We start from the raw sequence: 14,665 nt of genomic DNA, 5'->3' as shown, positions 1-14,665 counted from the left end.
TTATTTTTTTTAATGTAACATTGATTGAGGGTGAACTGTTAGCCAGGAAACCATGCATAACTTGGCAGAAATTGCTGGAAAGCTGTCACAGGTTATGCAGCGTCTGTGTACAGTTCATATTTGTTCATATTTCAGTATGTGACCTCCTGTCAGAACTGGGAAAAGTTAGAGATATAATAAGTTTTGAACAAAGGATTAATGGTAAAAGCACAAAAGGAAGGTTTGTAATTTGGTGGGTGACAGGTGATTTTGTTTATAAGAGAGATTGGGCAAACTGGGTTAGTATTTTCTTGTTTTGAAGATTGAGAAATGATCTCGAAGTCAACAAAATGCACAAAGGGATAAACAGAGTAAATGTAGTTAAGCTGTTTCCCTGTTTGTGGAGTCTGGAACCAGGGGTCACAATTTAAATATATAAAGAGAGTGCCATTTAGGGCTGAGAGTAGGAGAAATGGTTTGAACTCTGAGAGTTGAGAGTCTTTGGAATTCTCTACCTAAGAAGGCTGTGGAAGTTACACCATTGCGAATGTTTAAGATAGAGGCTAATACATTTCTGATTACTAATGGCACAAAGAGTTAAGGAGATAGTATTGGTTAGAGATAATGAAGTGTTCGATTAGTCACCGTTTTAAATGGTGAAGCAGGCCTGTGCTCCTAAAAGTTAGTCCTCCAGGTCCAAACTGAAGAGAGATGGAGCAACAAGGAAACAAATAATGCAACTATAGTCGTTGTGCTTATAATTGAAAGAGCAAACCAAAACAAGCAAAGGACAGGAAACACAAGTTTATGTCTGAAATGGTTGAACTCCACATTGAATCTAGAAGATGGTAAAATGCCTAGTTTAAAAAAAAAAATGAGGTGCTGTTGTTAATGCTTACTGTGAACCTTTCTGTAACAGTGCAGTAGACTGAAGACAAATATCAGAGTGAAAGAAGTTGAAGAATTAAAATGATAAGCCACCAGAAGCTCTGGATTATGCTGGTAGATAGAATAGAAATGTTCCACAATATAGTTAACCATTTGGCACTTGCTATCCTCGGAAGCAGCCAAATTGTTAGCAGTGAATGCAATAGACTAAGTCAAAAGAAGTTCAGGTAAATTGCTACTTAACCTGGAAAGTGCCTTGGGCTAAGAATGATGCGGAGAGAGGAGGCAGAAAGGCAGCTGCTGCATCTCCTGTGTTTGCACGGAAAGGTGATATGGGAAAGGGATAGGGTATTGGGGGTTCACTGAGGAATGGACCAACGTTCACAGAAGGAAATGTTTTTTGATGGGGGTAACTCATCTACTTCTGTTTGGAATAGTGTCATGGGATCTTGTACATCCACCTGAGAGGACATACAGAGGTCTGTTCCTTTCAACAGATGTTAATTTGGAGCCTGACTTTATATACATATATGCATTGTATTGTAGCTACCTATGTGTTTGTTAACGTTAATGCTACCTGTTAGATGTATGACCCATATCTTTCTTGTAGTCGTTAGTTCTTAAGAGTACTGACCAGTGCATATCTGTGGATTTGAAGATAATACATAATCCAAATCACTGATATACTTTGAGGAGAATGTATTTGCTCATAATGTGAAAGGTAACTTTTTGCTTGGTAATGCAAACTTTGTTCTTCAAAATAGATGCATCTTCCTCTTCATAACAGTATCCATCAACTGACCCAACCATTCCTTATTCTTGAAAATATGTTTTTGTGCTGTGCTTATTGATTATGTTCACGTCAGAACAACCTATCAGATTAGTGCAAATCCTGAGGCTTTAATGGTGCCCAGGTACAATTTATGTGCAATATTCTGACTGCATTTCTATGTGCAAACACAATTACATGGTTTCTCTTGAACTTGTGAATCTGGGAGGCTTGGAAGATGCATATCATTAGGAATGTGTAAGATACGCATCAGTAAGAACAAAGAAAATACTATCAGCCAGTCATTTTCATTTTTGTAAGTATTTGAGGAAATTTGTGTTGCAGCATTACAAAGCCAAATTTCAAAGGAGATAAACAATTTCTACTCAGACGTAGATGGAAGTGGAATTAATTCTTATTTGCAGTTTCCGTTCTAAATATGAATGGGAGATGAATTAATTCTTATTTGTGTTTAGTGATTCTTCAAGTGAGTATTCAGATTGGACAGCAAATGCAGGAATTAATCTTCAGCCACCGAAAAGACCAACCAGACGGCGAGCTCCACTCATTATGAGCAGCTCAGAAGATGAACAAGATGATAAAGCTAAACCATCATGGAATCAAAAGATAAAGAAACCTAAAGGAAGACCACGGAAGGTAGTTGTAACTTTCATGTATGTTGTTCTAGTTTTGTGTTGGGTATGCTATTTTTGGCTGTGATCATTCTTACTCCAGTAGCTACTGGACACTTGCTCAGATTTTGCGCAACAAACAGTTACTTGGTTCAGGTTCCTAAATGCAATCATGCCCCTGGAATCATCTTGGGAAATCCAATTTTTTAGGATTTGTTCACAACCTTCATCTGAACACAGCCACAGTGTTGCTCTCAGAGCGAAATATTACCATTGGAAATCTGGAATAAGAGCAAAAAATGTCAGAAATACTCAGGTGTTTTCATATTTGTGGAGAGGGAAAACCAGTTTGGGTTTCAGGTAAGTGATCCTTCATTAGAATGAGATGAGGCAAAGATTTCTGCTGAATGGCCATCAACCTGAAACATGAACTTTGTTTCTGTCTGCACAGAAGATGCCTGGTATACTAAGTATTTTCAGCATCCAGTTTTTATTAAAGTGTTACCTCACATGGTAAAGGTTCTTCAGATTTTCTTACCCTCCCCTCTGAATGAGGCTATTTGGATGGAATGGGTTATGCAACAATGCAAGTATATTGAAAATGTAGCACTCAAAATATGGCTAGCACTCAAGGTCTTTAATTTGCTCATCTAAATTCTATATCAATTAATAGCTATATAACAAGGAACCTGCTTTGTAATGTCACACTAATATATATTGTAAATGGTGTGAAAACTGGTTTTAACAAATAAACATTTTTAAGTTGGGGAGAGAGTAGTTTTTTATATAAATGGTATGTATCTGCATTACATAATTTTGTTTTCCTGTTGCAACGCAGAGACCCAATCCAGTGCCAACTGGAGAAGGTACAATTTCAGAGGAATGGCATCCCCCAAAGTGGATCACAGATACTGTACCACGCAGGTCACCATATGTTCCACAAATGGGTGATGAGGTAAGAAAACTGACATTCAGTTACAAACAGTAGTGCACCAGGAATTCTTTGTGTGATGCACAATCCCAAAACTTGTACTTCAGGAAGTGAGTATGATTTAAATGAAGGAATTTTATGAAGATTCTTTTTGTTTATTCAAAATAACTAAATCCTGCTGTCTGGAGTAGAAGGTAATATTGTTCATAACCTCAATCTTGTTCTTGATGCCTCTGCAATTTTATTTGGGTTTTTCATGGCTAGTCAACATCTTAAGAGTAATTTTTACTAATGCCACACTTCATTACCACATTTTTAACACTGAGTTCAAATTCTTGGAAGGTTTTGGGGGGAGTTTTATCTTTTGTTTGATTCTCATTACCTGTGATTTATCTTTCTTTGTATATTACTTTGTGTCCTTGCAAGTCCTGATTTTTTTCCCCCCATTGTTGTTTATATTTCTACAATATCTTGGAATTTTTTTTATATTCCTTCCATTTCTCTATCTGATTTTTTCCAAAAGGTGCACCATTCTTTGTAATTAGTGCTGCTATCAACTGTGAATGTACCAAAGGAATGTTCAACTAATTTAATATGTTGTGGGATAGGAGTGTCACCGGGAAGGCCAGCATGTGTTACACGTTCCTAATTGCCCTTGGATTAAGAGGCTTGCTGGGCTATTTTGGGGTGGGGGTTGCAATCGAGTCAACCATTTGCTGTGGATTTTCGAAGTCCCACGTAGGCCAAACTGAGCCAGGATGAAAGATTTCTTTGCCTGAAGGATATTGGTGAAACAGGTGGGATTTGACATCAATTAACGGTAGCTGTACTGATTATCACAACTGGTAGTAGTTTAGTATTCCAGCTTTATTAATTGAATTGAAATTCCACCAGCATTAGCCTAAGCCTCTATTAGCCTAATGACATTGCCATTATCCCTACTATCTCCCCTGATTTATAGCACGAAGAGGATTTTCATCTAATTGTATCTGGAAAAAAGTTATCCATCCTAGTCCTATATTTAAGCTTTTGGTCCATAGCCTGGTAGCTTACAGCATTTTAAGTTCCATACAAGTGGTTTTTAAATGCAATAATTGTTGTTTAAGAGGCATTCAGGCAGACACGTGAACAGGCAGGAAATAGAGGGATACAGATCATGTGCAGGCAGATGGGATTAGTTTAGAATTGCATCAGGGTTGCTTCAGACATGATGGGCGAAGGGCCTGTTCTGTAATGTTCTGTGTTCTCTATGATCTTTCAGGTAGTGAGTTCCAGACCCCAAATGCTTTCAATGAAACTATCCTGTTTACCACCCCTCTAATCCTTCTGCCAATTATTTCTTAAGATGTGCCCTCCAGTTATTGCTGTCTCTGTTAAGGGAAGTTGCACTTTTTAATAAACCGTATCCAAGTCTTTCAGAGTTTTATGCACGTGAACTTAACCGTCTCATAGCTTTCTCTGTTCCAAAGAAAATAGTCCAACCCTAGCAGATCTTTACTCATAGTTTTAAAAAAAAAACTCAATTTTTGGGAACATCCTTGAATACTTCCTCTGCATCCTCTCTAATTTCCTATTTCTTTTAATTTGGAGAACCAAACTACATCTCGGATTCTCACTGTGGCCTAACAGGTGGTTTATAGGGTTCTAATATAACCTCTCTGCTCTTTTGTTGACTGAGGCATAGATTATATTAAAGTATCATTAGAACAAATGATTAAGTTCATTGTTAGTTGTTGGAAAAATACAAACATATGATTTAGGAACAAGAACAGTCTATTCAGCTCCTCGAGCCTGCTCCAGCGTTCAAAAAGTTCAAGGCTAATCTGATTGTTACTTCAAATCCACTCGCCCACATACCCTTAATAACCTTGCAACTCTTTAACAAAAATCTATCTCCTCTGCCTTTTGAAGACTCTGCTTCCACCACCCTTTCAGAGAGAGTTTCAAAGACTTAAAAAGCTCTGAGAAAAGATGTCCCCCAACCTGGTGACCCCTGAAACAGTAACCCCTAGTTCTGAGTTCTCCCTTATGAGGAAATTTCTTTGTCATATCTACCCTGAAGAGACCTTTGGGGATTTTTTTATAGTTCGATCATGATCCATCTTACTCTGCTGAACTCAAATGGATATAAACTTGCCTGTTCAATCCTTCCTCATAAGACAACCTGGCCATTCCAAGAATTTGTGTAGTAAAGCCCCTCTGAATCGCTTCCAATACATTTAATGCTTCTATAAGACCATAAGGTGACCAATATTGTGTACAGTCCTCCAAATACAATCTTCTCAGTGCACTATATAACTGGAACATAACCTCATTATTTTGGTATTCACTTCCCCTCACAACAAATGATAACACCCAATTAGCTTTCCTAATTTCTTGCTGTACTTGCATATTAATCTCTTGCGATTCATACACAAGGTCACCTCTACATCTTAGACTTCTGTAATATCTTAGTACTTAGTTTATATATTTTTTAAAGCTTTCTGCCAAAGTGGACAATTTAACATTTTCCCAAATTATACTCCATTAGTCACATCTTTGTCAACATATCAATATATATTTTCAATGGCCTTGTGTCCATTTTACAACCTACCTTCCTACATCCATGCTTTCTGTTCCTTCATCCAAGCATTTGGATAAATTGTAAGCAGTTGAAGTCCCAGTGGCATACCACTTATTATATCTTAACAACCTGGAAAAGGGCCAGTCACGCCTATTTTCTGCTTCCTGTTAGCTACCCAATCACTTTTCCATGCCAACATGCTACTGTCTATGCCATGAGCTTTTCCACAGTAATCTTTGAAGGTTAAGGTTCAGTTTCCCTTTATCCACAATGCGTTATCTCCTTTTCACAAAACAATGACTCAAATTATCTTGAACTTATTCAAGTTCATTGTTGTGATGTTTTAGCAGCTTCTAACATTTTCTCTATGACCGATGTTAACCTCACTGGCTTGTTGTTTCTTTCTACTTGTCTGCCTTGCTTTTTGAATAAAGGAGTTAAATTCAGTAATTGTGCTTATTCCTGATGAAAACACAGAAATTTCTCCTCAGCAACATTTACAGATTATTCAATTTGAACCATTCCTATTTATACTTAACATATACAGCATTACAATTGTTTTTGAGCTAAAAAGAATTTGTTTCAACAGGTTGTCTACTTTAGGCAAGGCCATGAAGCCTATGTAGAAGCTGTCAAAAAGGCAAAAATATACACCATTAGCTTACGCAAGCAGCCATGGCATAAACTGGAAATTAGGGTAAGATTGATTCATGAATTTGTGGAACTAATCTTTGACTTGAAGAATTTATAAAGCATGTATGTGAGCAGTTTGTGTGAGTTTTTATGCAGAAGATAGGGTGGGGGGAGTTGCTGGTCGTGGTGGTGATGAGAAGTAAACGATAGAGCCCAGAGAGAAAGAAGAACAGTTGGACAGACAAAGGAGTGGATAACGATCTGGCTTGGAGGGTGACTAGCAGTTAATGGGGTCTGTTAGTTACTAAGAATAGGTAGTCTGTAATTGCAGAACTGTGTGAAAACAGGGCCTGGTGTGTGGGGTGGGGGCCTAGGACATGGGCGAGTTCGGGCTGTCAAATTATTGAACTCAATATCGAGTCCAAAGGGCTGCAGGGTCCCCAAGTGGAAAATGAGGTGTTGTTTTTCCAGCTTGCACCGAGCTTTGCTGGAATACTGCAGCAAGCCTGAGACATAGATGTTGGCCAGGGAACAGGGTGGTGGGTGAAAGTCGCAGACAACTGGAAGCTCAGGGTCTTCTTTGCGGGCAGAACATAGATGGCCTGAACTCTCCCATGTCCTGGCCCCCTACCCTACACCAGGCCTTGTTATCACAGTTCTGCCATTACATGCTACTTATTCTTAGTCACTAACAGTCTCCATTAACAGCTATTCATCCTCCTATCCAGATTGTTATCCGTGGCTTTGTCTGTCCAACGTCCTTCTTTGGGCTGTATCCCCAACTATCCTTTACTTCTTACCAACACCCCCCCCACCCACCCTATCTTCTGCATAAAAACCCACATTTTCCTAGCTACAACAGTTCTGAGGAAGGGTCACCAGACCCAAAACATTAGCTTGACTTCTCTTTGCAGATGCTGCCAGATCTGCTGAGCTTTTCCAGCAACTTCTGTTTTGTTTCTGAGCCCTTCTCAGTTTGATTTAATGATGTGTTTATCCAACAGACCATTGAAAGAAATCATTTACATTGACTTGCTTTGACCCTTTACTGCACTTGCTTAATGAATAAGTTGCTAAATCTGAAAGTTAGTGTTTCAGCTTAGTAATGGTAGATGTCTTTGTAGAAAATTATCAGACTACTAGCCAGCTAAAGTAACATTTGGGTAGTGAGTATTGACTAGATTTTAAATGTTTGGATTCAATAACTTTCTTGGGTCAGAAATTACTCTGAACTTATAGAACTCAGTGATTTTTTTTTTAAACTTCAGCTTAATTTTGTTTCCACCAGGATCAAGAATTTTTAAAAATTGTTGGACTAAAATATGAAGTTGGCCCTCCTACATTGTGCTGTCTCAAACTTGCCTTCATCGATCAGGACACAGGCAAAATTATGGATAAGTCATTTTCAGTGAAGTACGTTCAGTGTATTTGATACTTTTGGTTAAGAATATCTTAGTTGAATAAATTTATTAACTTGATTTTAAAACAATTGTTGCTTAGCATAGACACTGGGTTGAATGGCCACCTCTTATGCTATAACTTGTCTATTGTTTCATGGTTCTATTAAAGAACATGTCTAGGAATCCACTAATGAGCACTGATCCTCAAAGCTGTAGAATTGTCCTTCCAGTTTTGTCTTCACTGGTTTTCTTTAATGAGCACCATACACAAGTTGAAGAAGTTGAGCCAGTTCAACATCTTCAGCAGATGCTTCATCGAAAGTCAAACTGGAAAAACAGTGATCGCTCTTCTTGTATGTTTAAAATCTGCATATATGAAATGTCAAAACTTAAGAATGAGAGTAGGCCATTTAGCCCGCAACCTTTTTATGCCATAAAGTCAGTGGTGATGTATGACCTTGCTCCATGTACCTGGCATTGTCTGTCAACCCCTTGAGACATTTTAAACTTGTAACAGCTCCAGAAAGCACCAAAAAATATAAACTTTATCAGCCAGTATAAATCAAACAGCAACTAACCTGTGAGTGAGTGGTGATGATTCCTTTAAACAGCAACAGTTGAGTTTGTGGAATGGGAAATTCTTTCTGTTACTTAACATATTTTCAGTTAGGAGAGGTTGTCACCTGGAACATCGAGTTCCAAATTGGCAGTATTGCCTTCAAGTTTGCATTCCACATGTCTGTCCACATTCTGGACTTTAGGCAGAAGCCAATTTATTTACCAAGACGTCTCTGGTTCTCTTTGGGTCAAAAGTATGCACTCATTCTGTCAACTCTATTTTGGAACCCTAAGGTCCCTTGTGGCACTCAAAACAAAAAGGAACTATGGTGTCCCTGCAGAGTCTGCACCACAAAGTATATGTTAGACCACTTTATTCCGTTCCTAATTATGTACGACAACCAAACAAAAAAAGAGAGGAAAGTCAATACGAGAAAGTTAAGAGACAGAAAAAGTAAGAAGTTATGAGAATTTTCAGTGCTGGAGAGGTTCTTCTGTGTATTAAAATTCATCACTTCATGACTGAGTGCACAGTGTGATCTTACAGTCTTGGCCAACCTCTCTCATGACTAGGACTCGAATATTCAGAGATGCATGCTAGGAATAGGTGGAAAGGTAGTTTTGCTAATTAAGGAGGATGTCAGTATAATAGAGAGAGATTGCCTCAATTGTGGAGATCAGGTTGTGGGGTCAGTTGGGTAGAGGTCAGAAATAGTAAAGCTAAGAAGTCAATTGAGGGAGTGATTTATAGGTACCCTAATAGCAGCATCCCTACAGGAAGGATGTAGGGGAAGATTTAATGAAAACTTGAGAAAGATACGGCAACAATCAGAGATGATTTTAATCTGCCTATTGTTTGGATAAATCAGATTGGCAAGGGTAGTCTGGATAACCAGTTTATAGTATATTTTCAGGAGCAGCATATTCCAAAGGCAAGCAGAGATCAAGTTAAGTAAATTTGGTAATGTGCATTGACATAAAATTAATTAATGACATTATAGTAAAGGCTCCCCTAGGTAGTATTGATCATGATGCATTTGAATCTTGCACTCAGTTTGAGGGAGAGAAGAGTGTTTCAAATTCATATAAGAGCAATTAGGACAGCATGAAGACAGGCTGGCCAAAATGATGGGAAAGACCAGGGAGAGGTATGGTAAAAGACATTTAAGGAGATTTCTGAACACTCAAGAAACATGCATTCCCATGAGAGGGAATGATCCTTGAGAAAGGACTTGCCATCTGCGGCCAGTTATACAAAGGTGGGGGGGGCGATGTCCTAGTGGCATTATTGCTGTTAATCCAGAGACCCAGATAACGTTCTGGGAACCCACATTCAAATCACACCATGGCAGTTGGTGGAATTTGAATTCAGTGAATGTCTGGAATTAATGATGATCTTGAATCCATTGTTGATTGTTGGAAAAACCCATCTGGTTCTTTAATGCCTTTTAGAGAAGGAAACTGCCATCCTTACTTGGTCTGGCCTATATTGAACTCCAGATGCACAGCAATGTGGTTGACTCTTGACTGCCCTCTGGGCAATTAGGAGTGGGCAATAAATGCTGCCTAGCCAGCAAAGCCCTCATCCCGTGAATGAATAAAGAAAAATTAAGGAAGTTGAAAATAGTATTAAACTGAAAGAAACAGTAAGAATTCAGTATCCTAGAAATAACTGAGAATCAGAATATAAAATGCTACAAGAAACTTAAAACAATTTCCCTGGTGATTGTTAGGCTACTGAGAAATTTAGTAGAACTGAAAGCTGTCCAGTTCACTGGCCCTTTTGGACTCCATCCTACTGTGTTAAAAGAATTGGCTACTGAGATAGTAAATGCATTCTTTTCAATTTTCTAAAATTCTCTAGATTCTGGAAAGCTCCCATCCATCCTTAAATAAGGAGAGCAAAACTGAAAAGAGTTTTTTTGTTTTGTTTTGTTTTGTTTTATTCACTTGTGGGAAGTGGAAGTTGCGGGCTGGTCAGCATTTGTTGCCCATTCCTAGTTGCCTGTGAGAAGGTGGTGGTGAGCTGCAACTTAAACTGCCGCTGTCTGCGTTCTATTGGTAGACCCACAATGCAATTAGGGAGGGAATTCCAGGCTTTTGACCCAGCGACAGTGAAGGGGCAATGATATATTTCTAAGTCAGGATGGTGAGTGGCTTAGAGGGGATCTTGCAGATGGTGGTGTTCCCATGTATCTGCTGTCCTTGTCGTTCTAGCTTGAAGTAGTTGTGGGTTTGGAAGGTGCTGTCTAAGTATCTCTGGTGAATTTCTGCAGTGATTTTTGTAGGTAGAACACTGCTGCTATTGATCTTCGGTAGTGGAAGGAGTGGGTATTTGTGGATGTGATAAAAATCAAGCGGCTACTTTTATCCTGGGTGGTGTCAGACTTTTGTTGAGTGTTGTTGGAGCTGTACTCGTCCAGGCAAGTGGGGTGTATTTAATCAAACTCCAGACTGCCTTTTGTCGTGGTGGGCTGGTTTTGGGGAGTCAGGAGGTATTATTCACCGAGTATTCCTAACCCCTCACCTGCTGTTGTTATGGTGAGTTCAACTGAGTTTCTGATCAACGATGATTTTCAGGATGCTGTTGGTAGGGGATTCAATGATAGTAAAGCCATTGAATGTCAAGGGGCGGTGGTTAGATGATCTCATATTGGAGACAGTCTTTGCCTGGTATTTCAGTGGTGTAAATGTTAGCTAATACTTGTCAGCTTAAGACTGGATATTGTCTAGGTGTTGTATTTGAATATGGACTGCTTCAGAATCTGAGGAGTTGCGAATGGTGCTGAACACTGCAATTGTCAGTGAGCATCCTCACTTCTGACCTTGTGATCGAGGGGAGGTCATTGATGAAGCAACTGAAGGTGGTTGGGCCTAGGACTGTACCCTGAGGAATTCCTGCAGAGATGCCTTGGAACTGAGGTGACTGACCTCCAATAGTCACAACCAGCTTAAAGTTTTAGCAAAAATTTGTAGCTTGGGTTGTGGGTGAGGTTGTTAACTTGCTTGCCGAGCTCCACCTGTAATGCAGTCAACAAACATATAGAATTGGACCCCATATACAAACACAGATCAAAACTGGAAATGACACTTCTCACCATAATGGACCAACTAGTATAAATTCCAAGCGAAGTAGAACAACATCACTTCATCGGAGGCCTCACTGATGATGTCGCCTAGCATGGCGACAGAATGTCTGAATGAAAACAAGCCAGCTCAGCCAGCAAGTCAACAACCTCACAACTATCTTAATTTGTGCCAGGAATGACTGTAAGCAGGGGAGAGTTTGTCCCCCAGATTCCTTTTGATTCCGGTTTTGCTAGGGCTCCTTGATGCCCCATTTTTTCAAATGCAGCCTTGAAGTCAAAGATTGTCACTCTCACCTCACCTCTGGCATTCAACTCTTTTGTCTATGTTTTAACTAAGGCTGTAATGAGGTCAGGAGCTGAGTGGCCATGGCAGAACCCAAACTGGGCATCACTGAGCAGGTTATTTCTGAGCAGGTGCTGCTTGATAGCACTGTTGATGCCACCTTCCATCACTTTTCTGATGATCAAAAGTATGATGGGACAGGTAATTGGTCAGATTGGATTTGTCCTGCTTTTTGTGAACAGAACATACCCAGGCAATTTCCCGCATTGTTGGGTAAATGCTAGTGTTGTTCCTGAGATGTGGTCTCACCAATGTCCTATTATAACTGAAGCATGACTTGGTTTAATGTTCAATTTCTTTCATCATAAAGGATAGTATCCTATTGATCATCTTAATTGGTATACTTGCATACTGAAGTTTTTTGTGACTTGTACACCAGGGCATCTAGATATCTCTACACCTTAGAATTCAGCAGTTGTTCTCCATTTAAATAATACTCCGTTGTTTTTATTCTTCCTGCCAAAGTTAACCTCAAATTTTTCCCACCTTATTCTCCAGATTGTGGTCTACTAACTCTATCTATTTTAATTGATTTCTGGAATGAATGAGGAAAGGCCAGACAAGTTGGGCATGTATCTTCTGGGGGTTTAGAAGAATTAGGTGACTTTATTGAAACACAAGATCCTTGGGGACCTTGACAGGCTGGATGCAAAAGAATGTTCCACTTAGGAGAGATCCCAGAACAAGGGACACAGTTTAAAAATAAGAAGTGACTTATTTAATATGAAGGTGAGAATTTATTTTCCCTTGGAGAGTCACAGATCTTTGCAACTGTCTTCCCAGGGAGTGACGGAGGCGTGATTATTGAATCTTTTTAAGGCCACGGTAGGTAGATTCTTGATTAACAAGGCAATCATGGAATAGTAGGGATGGCAGGAATGTAGTGTCGAGGCCATGATTGTATTGAGTAGCAGAGCAAGGTAGAGGACTGTAATGGCATTTTCCTGTTCATTTGTATATTAAGAATTCACTTCAAGTTAAATCTTGGCCATTTAAGTCTAACTTTTACTGGAGTATTTCTTGACCTTCCAGCGATAAAGCACTACAGCTGCATTCCCTTCATATATTTTAATATTTTAGTGACATACCAGTGTACCAACGTTTGTGGAAAAGTAGGGAAATTGCACAATAACTTGATTTCAGTGTTTAACTGAACATACACAGACTTGGAAAACTATTGTATGATTTGTTCTGTAGTAACAGTGAGTATTGCTAGCCTCTCCAGTCCTACCACAAAATCCAGATCATTGGTTTGGTATAATAGTTCACCAACATGTTATTTATGTGTAAAATCTACTTGTTTGAGTGCTTTAGCTGAAGTTAATGATATTTCTAATTTATTACAAGTTGTTACTTTTCATTGAACTATATATAAATTTTACTACTTGTATTTGATTTAACATCTGTCAAAGAGATGATGTTAAAGCTGTTACTGAAGATGAGTTATAGAAGTTCGTGGTTTAGTAAGAGGCATAATTTATTGACGTTTTTGAGGAAATGCATGCTGTTGACAAAGGGAAACTGATGAATGTACTGTACTCAGATTTCCAGAAAGCATTTGATAAGTGTCTCATCATAGATTATTGCTTGGAATAAAAGGCATGCATAGAAGATTGGCTAGATACGGGAAATAAAGAACAGATGTAAATATAGGTCATTTTCTGGTTGACAAGATATAATCAATGGTGTGCCACAGGAATCAGTGCTGGGGGCCTCATTTTGCAGGTACTTCAAGTAATTAGGAAAGTTAATAGAATGTTATTGTTTATTGTAAGAGGAAATTGATATAAATTAAGGCTGGTTATGCTTCAGTTGCATTGGGCATTAGAGAGACCACATCTGAAGGTTTCCCTGACTACTACTTGAAATGTCTTGAGGATAGGCCAGACTTGTAAAAGTTCAGTGGGTTAAGAGGGTGACGTGATTGAAACACAAGATCCTGAAGGGTGGATGTGGAAAGGATGTTTCCACTTGTGAAATAATCCATAATTAGTGGTTGCCCATTGAAAGCAGAGATAGGAGAATTTTTTTTCTCAAGGGTGAAAGGACTGTTGACCTCTTTTCCCAAAAGGTAGTGAACATTACAGTAAAAGCAGGGAGTTTGAATGCTTTTAAAGTAGAGGGACATGAGGTCTTGATAAAGTAGAGAATGAAAGGTTGCGGGGGGCGCGGGGGGGGGCGGGGTTGCAGGATATGAAGTAATTAGGTCAGACATGATGTTATTGAATGACGGAGCAGCTTGAAAATGAGTGGCTTACTCCTGTTCCTAATTGCATAATTATTGTGTTTCAGATCCTGTCAGATGCAAAACAAGATGTCTTTCACTCTACTCCATTTAGCCCCAATTTTAGTTGAGCGCTGCCCATATCACATGTATTTATTGTGCTTCATTGATCAGTTATATACTGTTCTGTTTTTCAGATACCATGACATGCCTGATGTAATTGATTTTCTTGTATTACGTCAGTTTTATGATGAAGCAAGGGAGAGGAATTGGAAAGCTGGTAAGTTTTAATTCATTATGATTCCAAGTTTAAATTTTCAATTTCTAAAAGAAACTGAAGCTAAAAATCTTACTTAAAAATGTTTTTTAAAATCTCAATTTTATTATTATTCTCACTCACCGCAGTTATTTGACATTTGCCTGGAAGATGGGCTTGAGAGTAGCTCCATATCTTTCATACGTGATGCAATGTACTTTTATGATGTCCTTCACATTATTTCCTCCAGCTTCATTGTTCATCAGAATGTCACAGTTATGGACACATTCTATTAATTCAGTAGACCCACTGTGTATTTTATAACTTATCAATGGTATTGAACAATACTTCTGTCATTTTGTTCTTAGCTAGGCATTTTATGGTTGTAGAGTTGCGATTG

At 38.8% G+C, this 14,665-nt stretch overlaps 1 protein-coding gene across 5 annotated transcripts in view; it reads left to right on the top strand.

Moving 5' to 3' along the window:
• LOC109910422 (bromodomain and WD repeat-containing protein 1-like) overlaps window positions 1-14,665 on the top strand; it is a 179,286-nt gene that overhangs the window by 111,577 nt on the left and 53,044 nt on the right. For all 5 annotated transcript variants that reach the window (XM_048602760.1, XM_048602761.1, XM_048602759.1 and 2 more), the window contains exons 23-27: window positions 2,113-2,293; window positions 3,107-3,223; window positions 6,352-6,459; window positions 7,684-7,808; window positions 14,207-14,289. In XM_048602760.1, the coding sequence (XP_048458717.1) occupies window positions 2,113-2,293; window positions 3,107-3,223; window positions 6,352-6,459; window positions 7,684-7,808; window positions 14,207-14,289 (614 nt within the window). The remainder of the gene's footprint in view (window positions 1-2,112; window positions 2,294-3,106; window positions 3,224-6,351; window positions 6,460-7,683; window positions 7,809-14,206; window positions 14,290-14,665) is intronic.

This window comes from Rhincodon typus, chromosome 11 (genome assembly GCF_021869965.1).
Source record: "Rhincodon typus isolate 14 chromosome 11, sRhiTyp1.1, whole genome shotgun sequence".
In the NCBI taxonomy this organism is placed as follows: Eukaryota; Metazoa; Chordata; class Chondrichthyes; order Orectolobiformes; family Rhincodontidae; genus Rhincodon; species Rhincodon typus.
The sequence above is the reverse complement of the archived record's forward strand: the minus strand, read 5'-3'. Positions and strand labels throughout refer to the sequence as shown.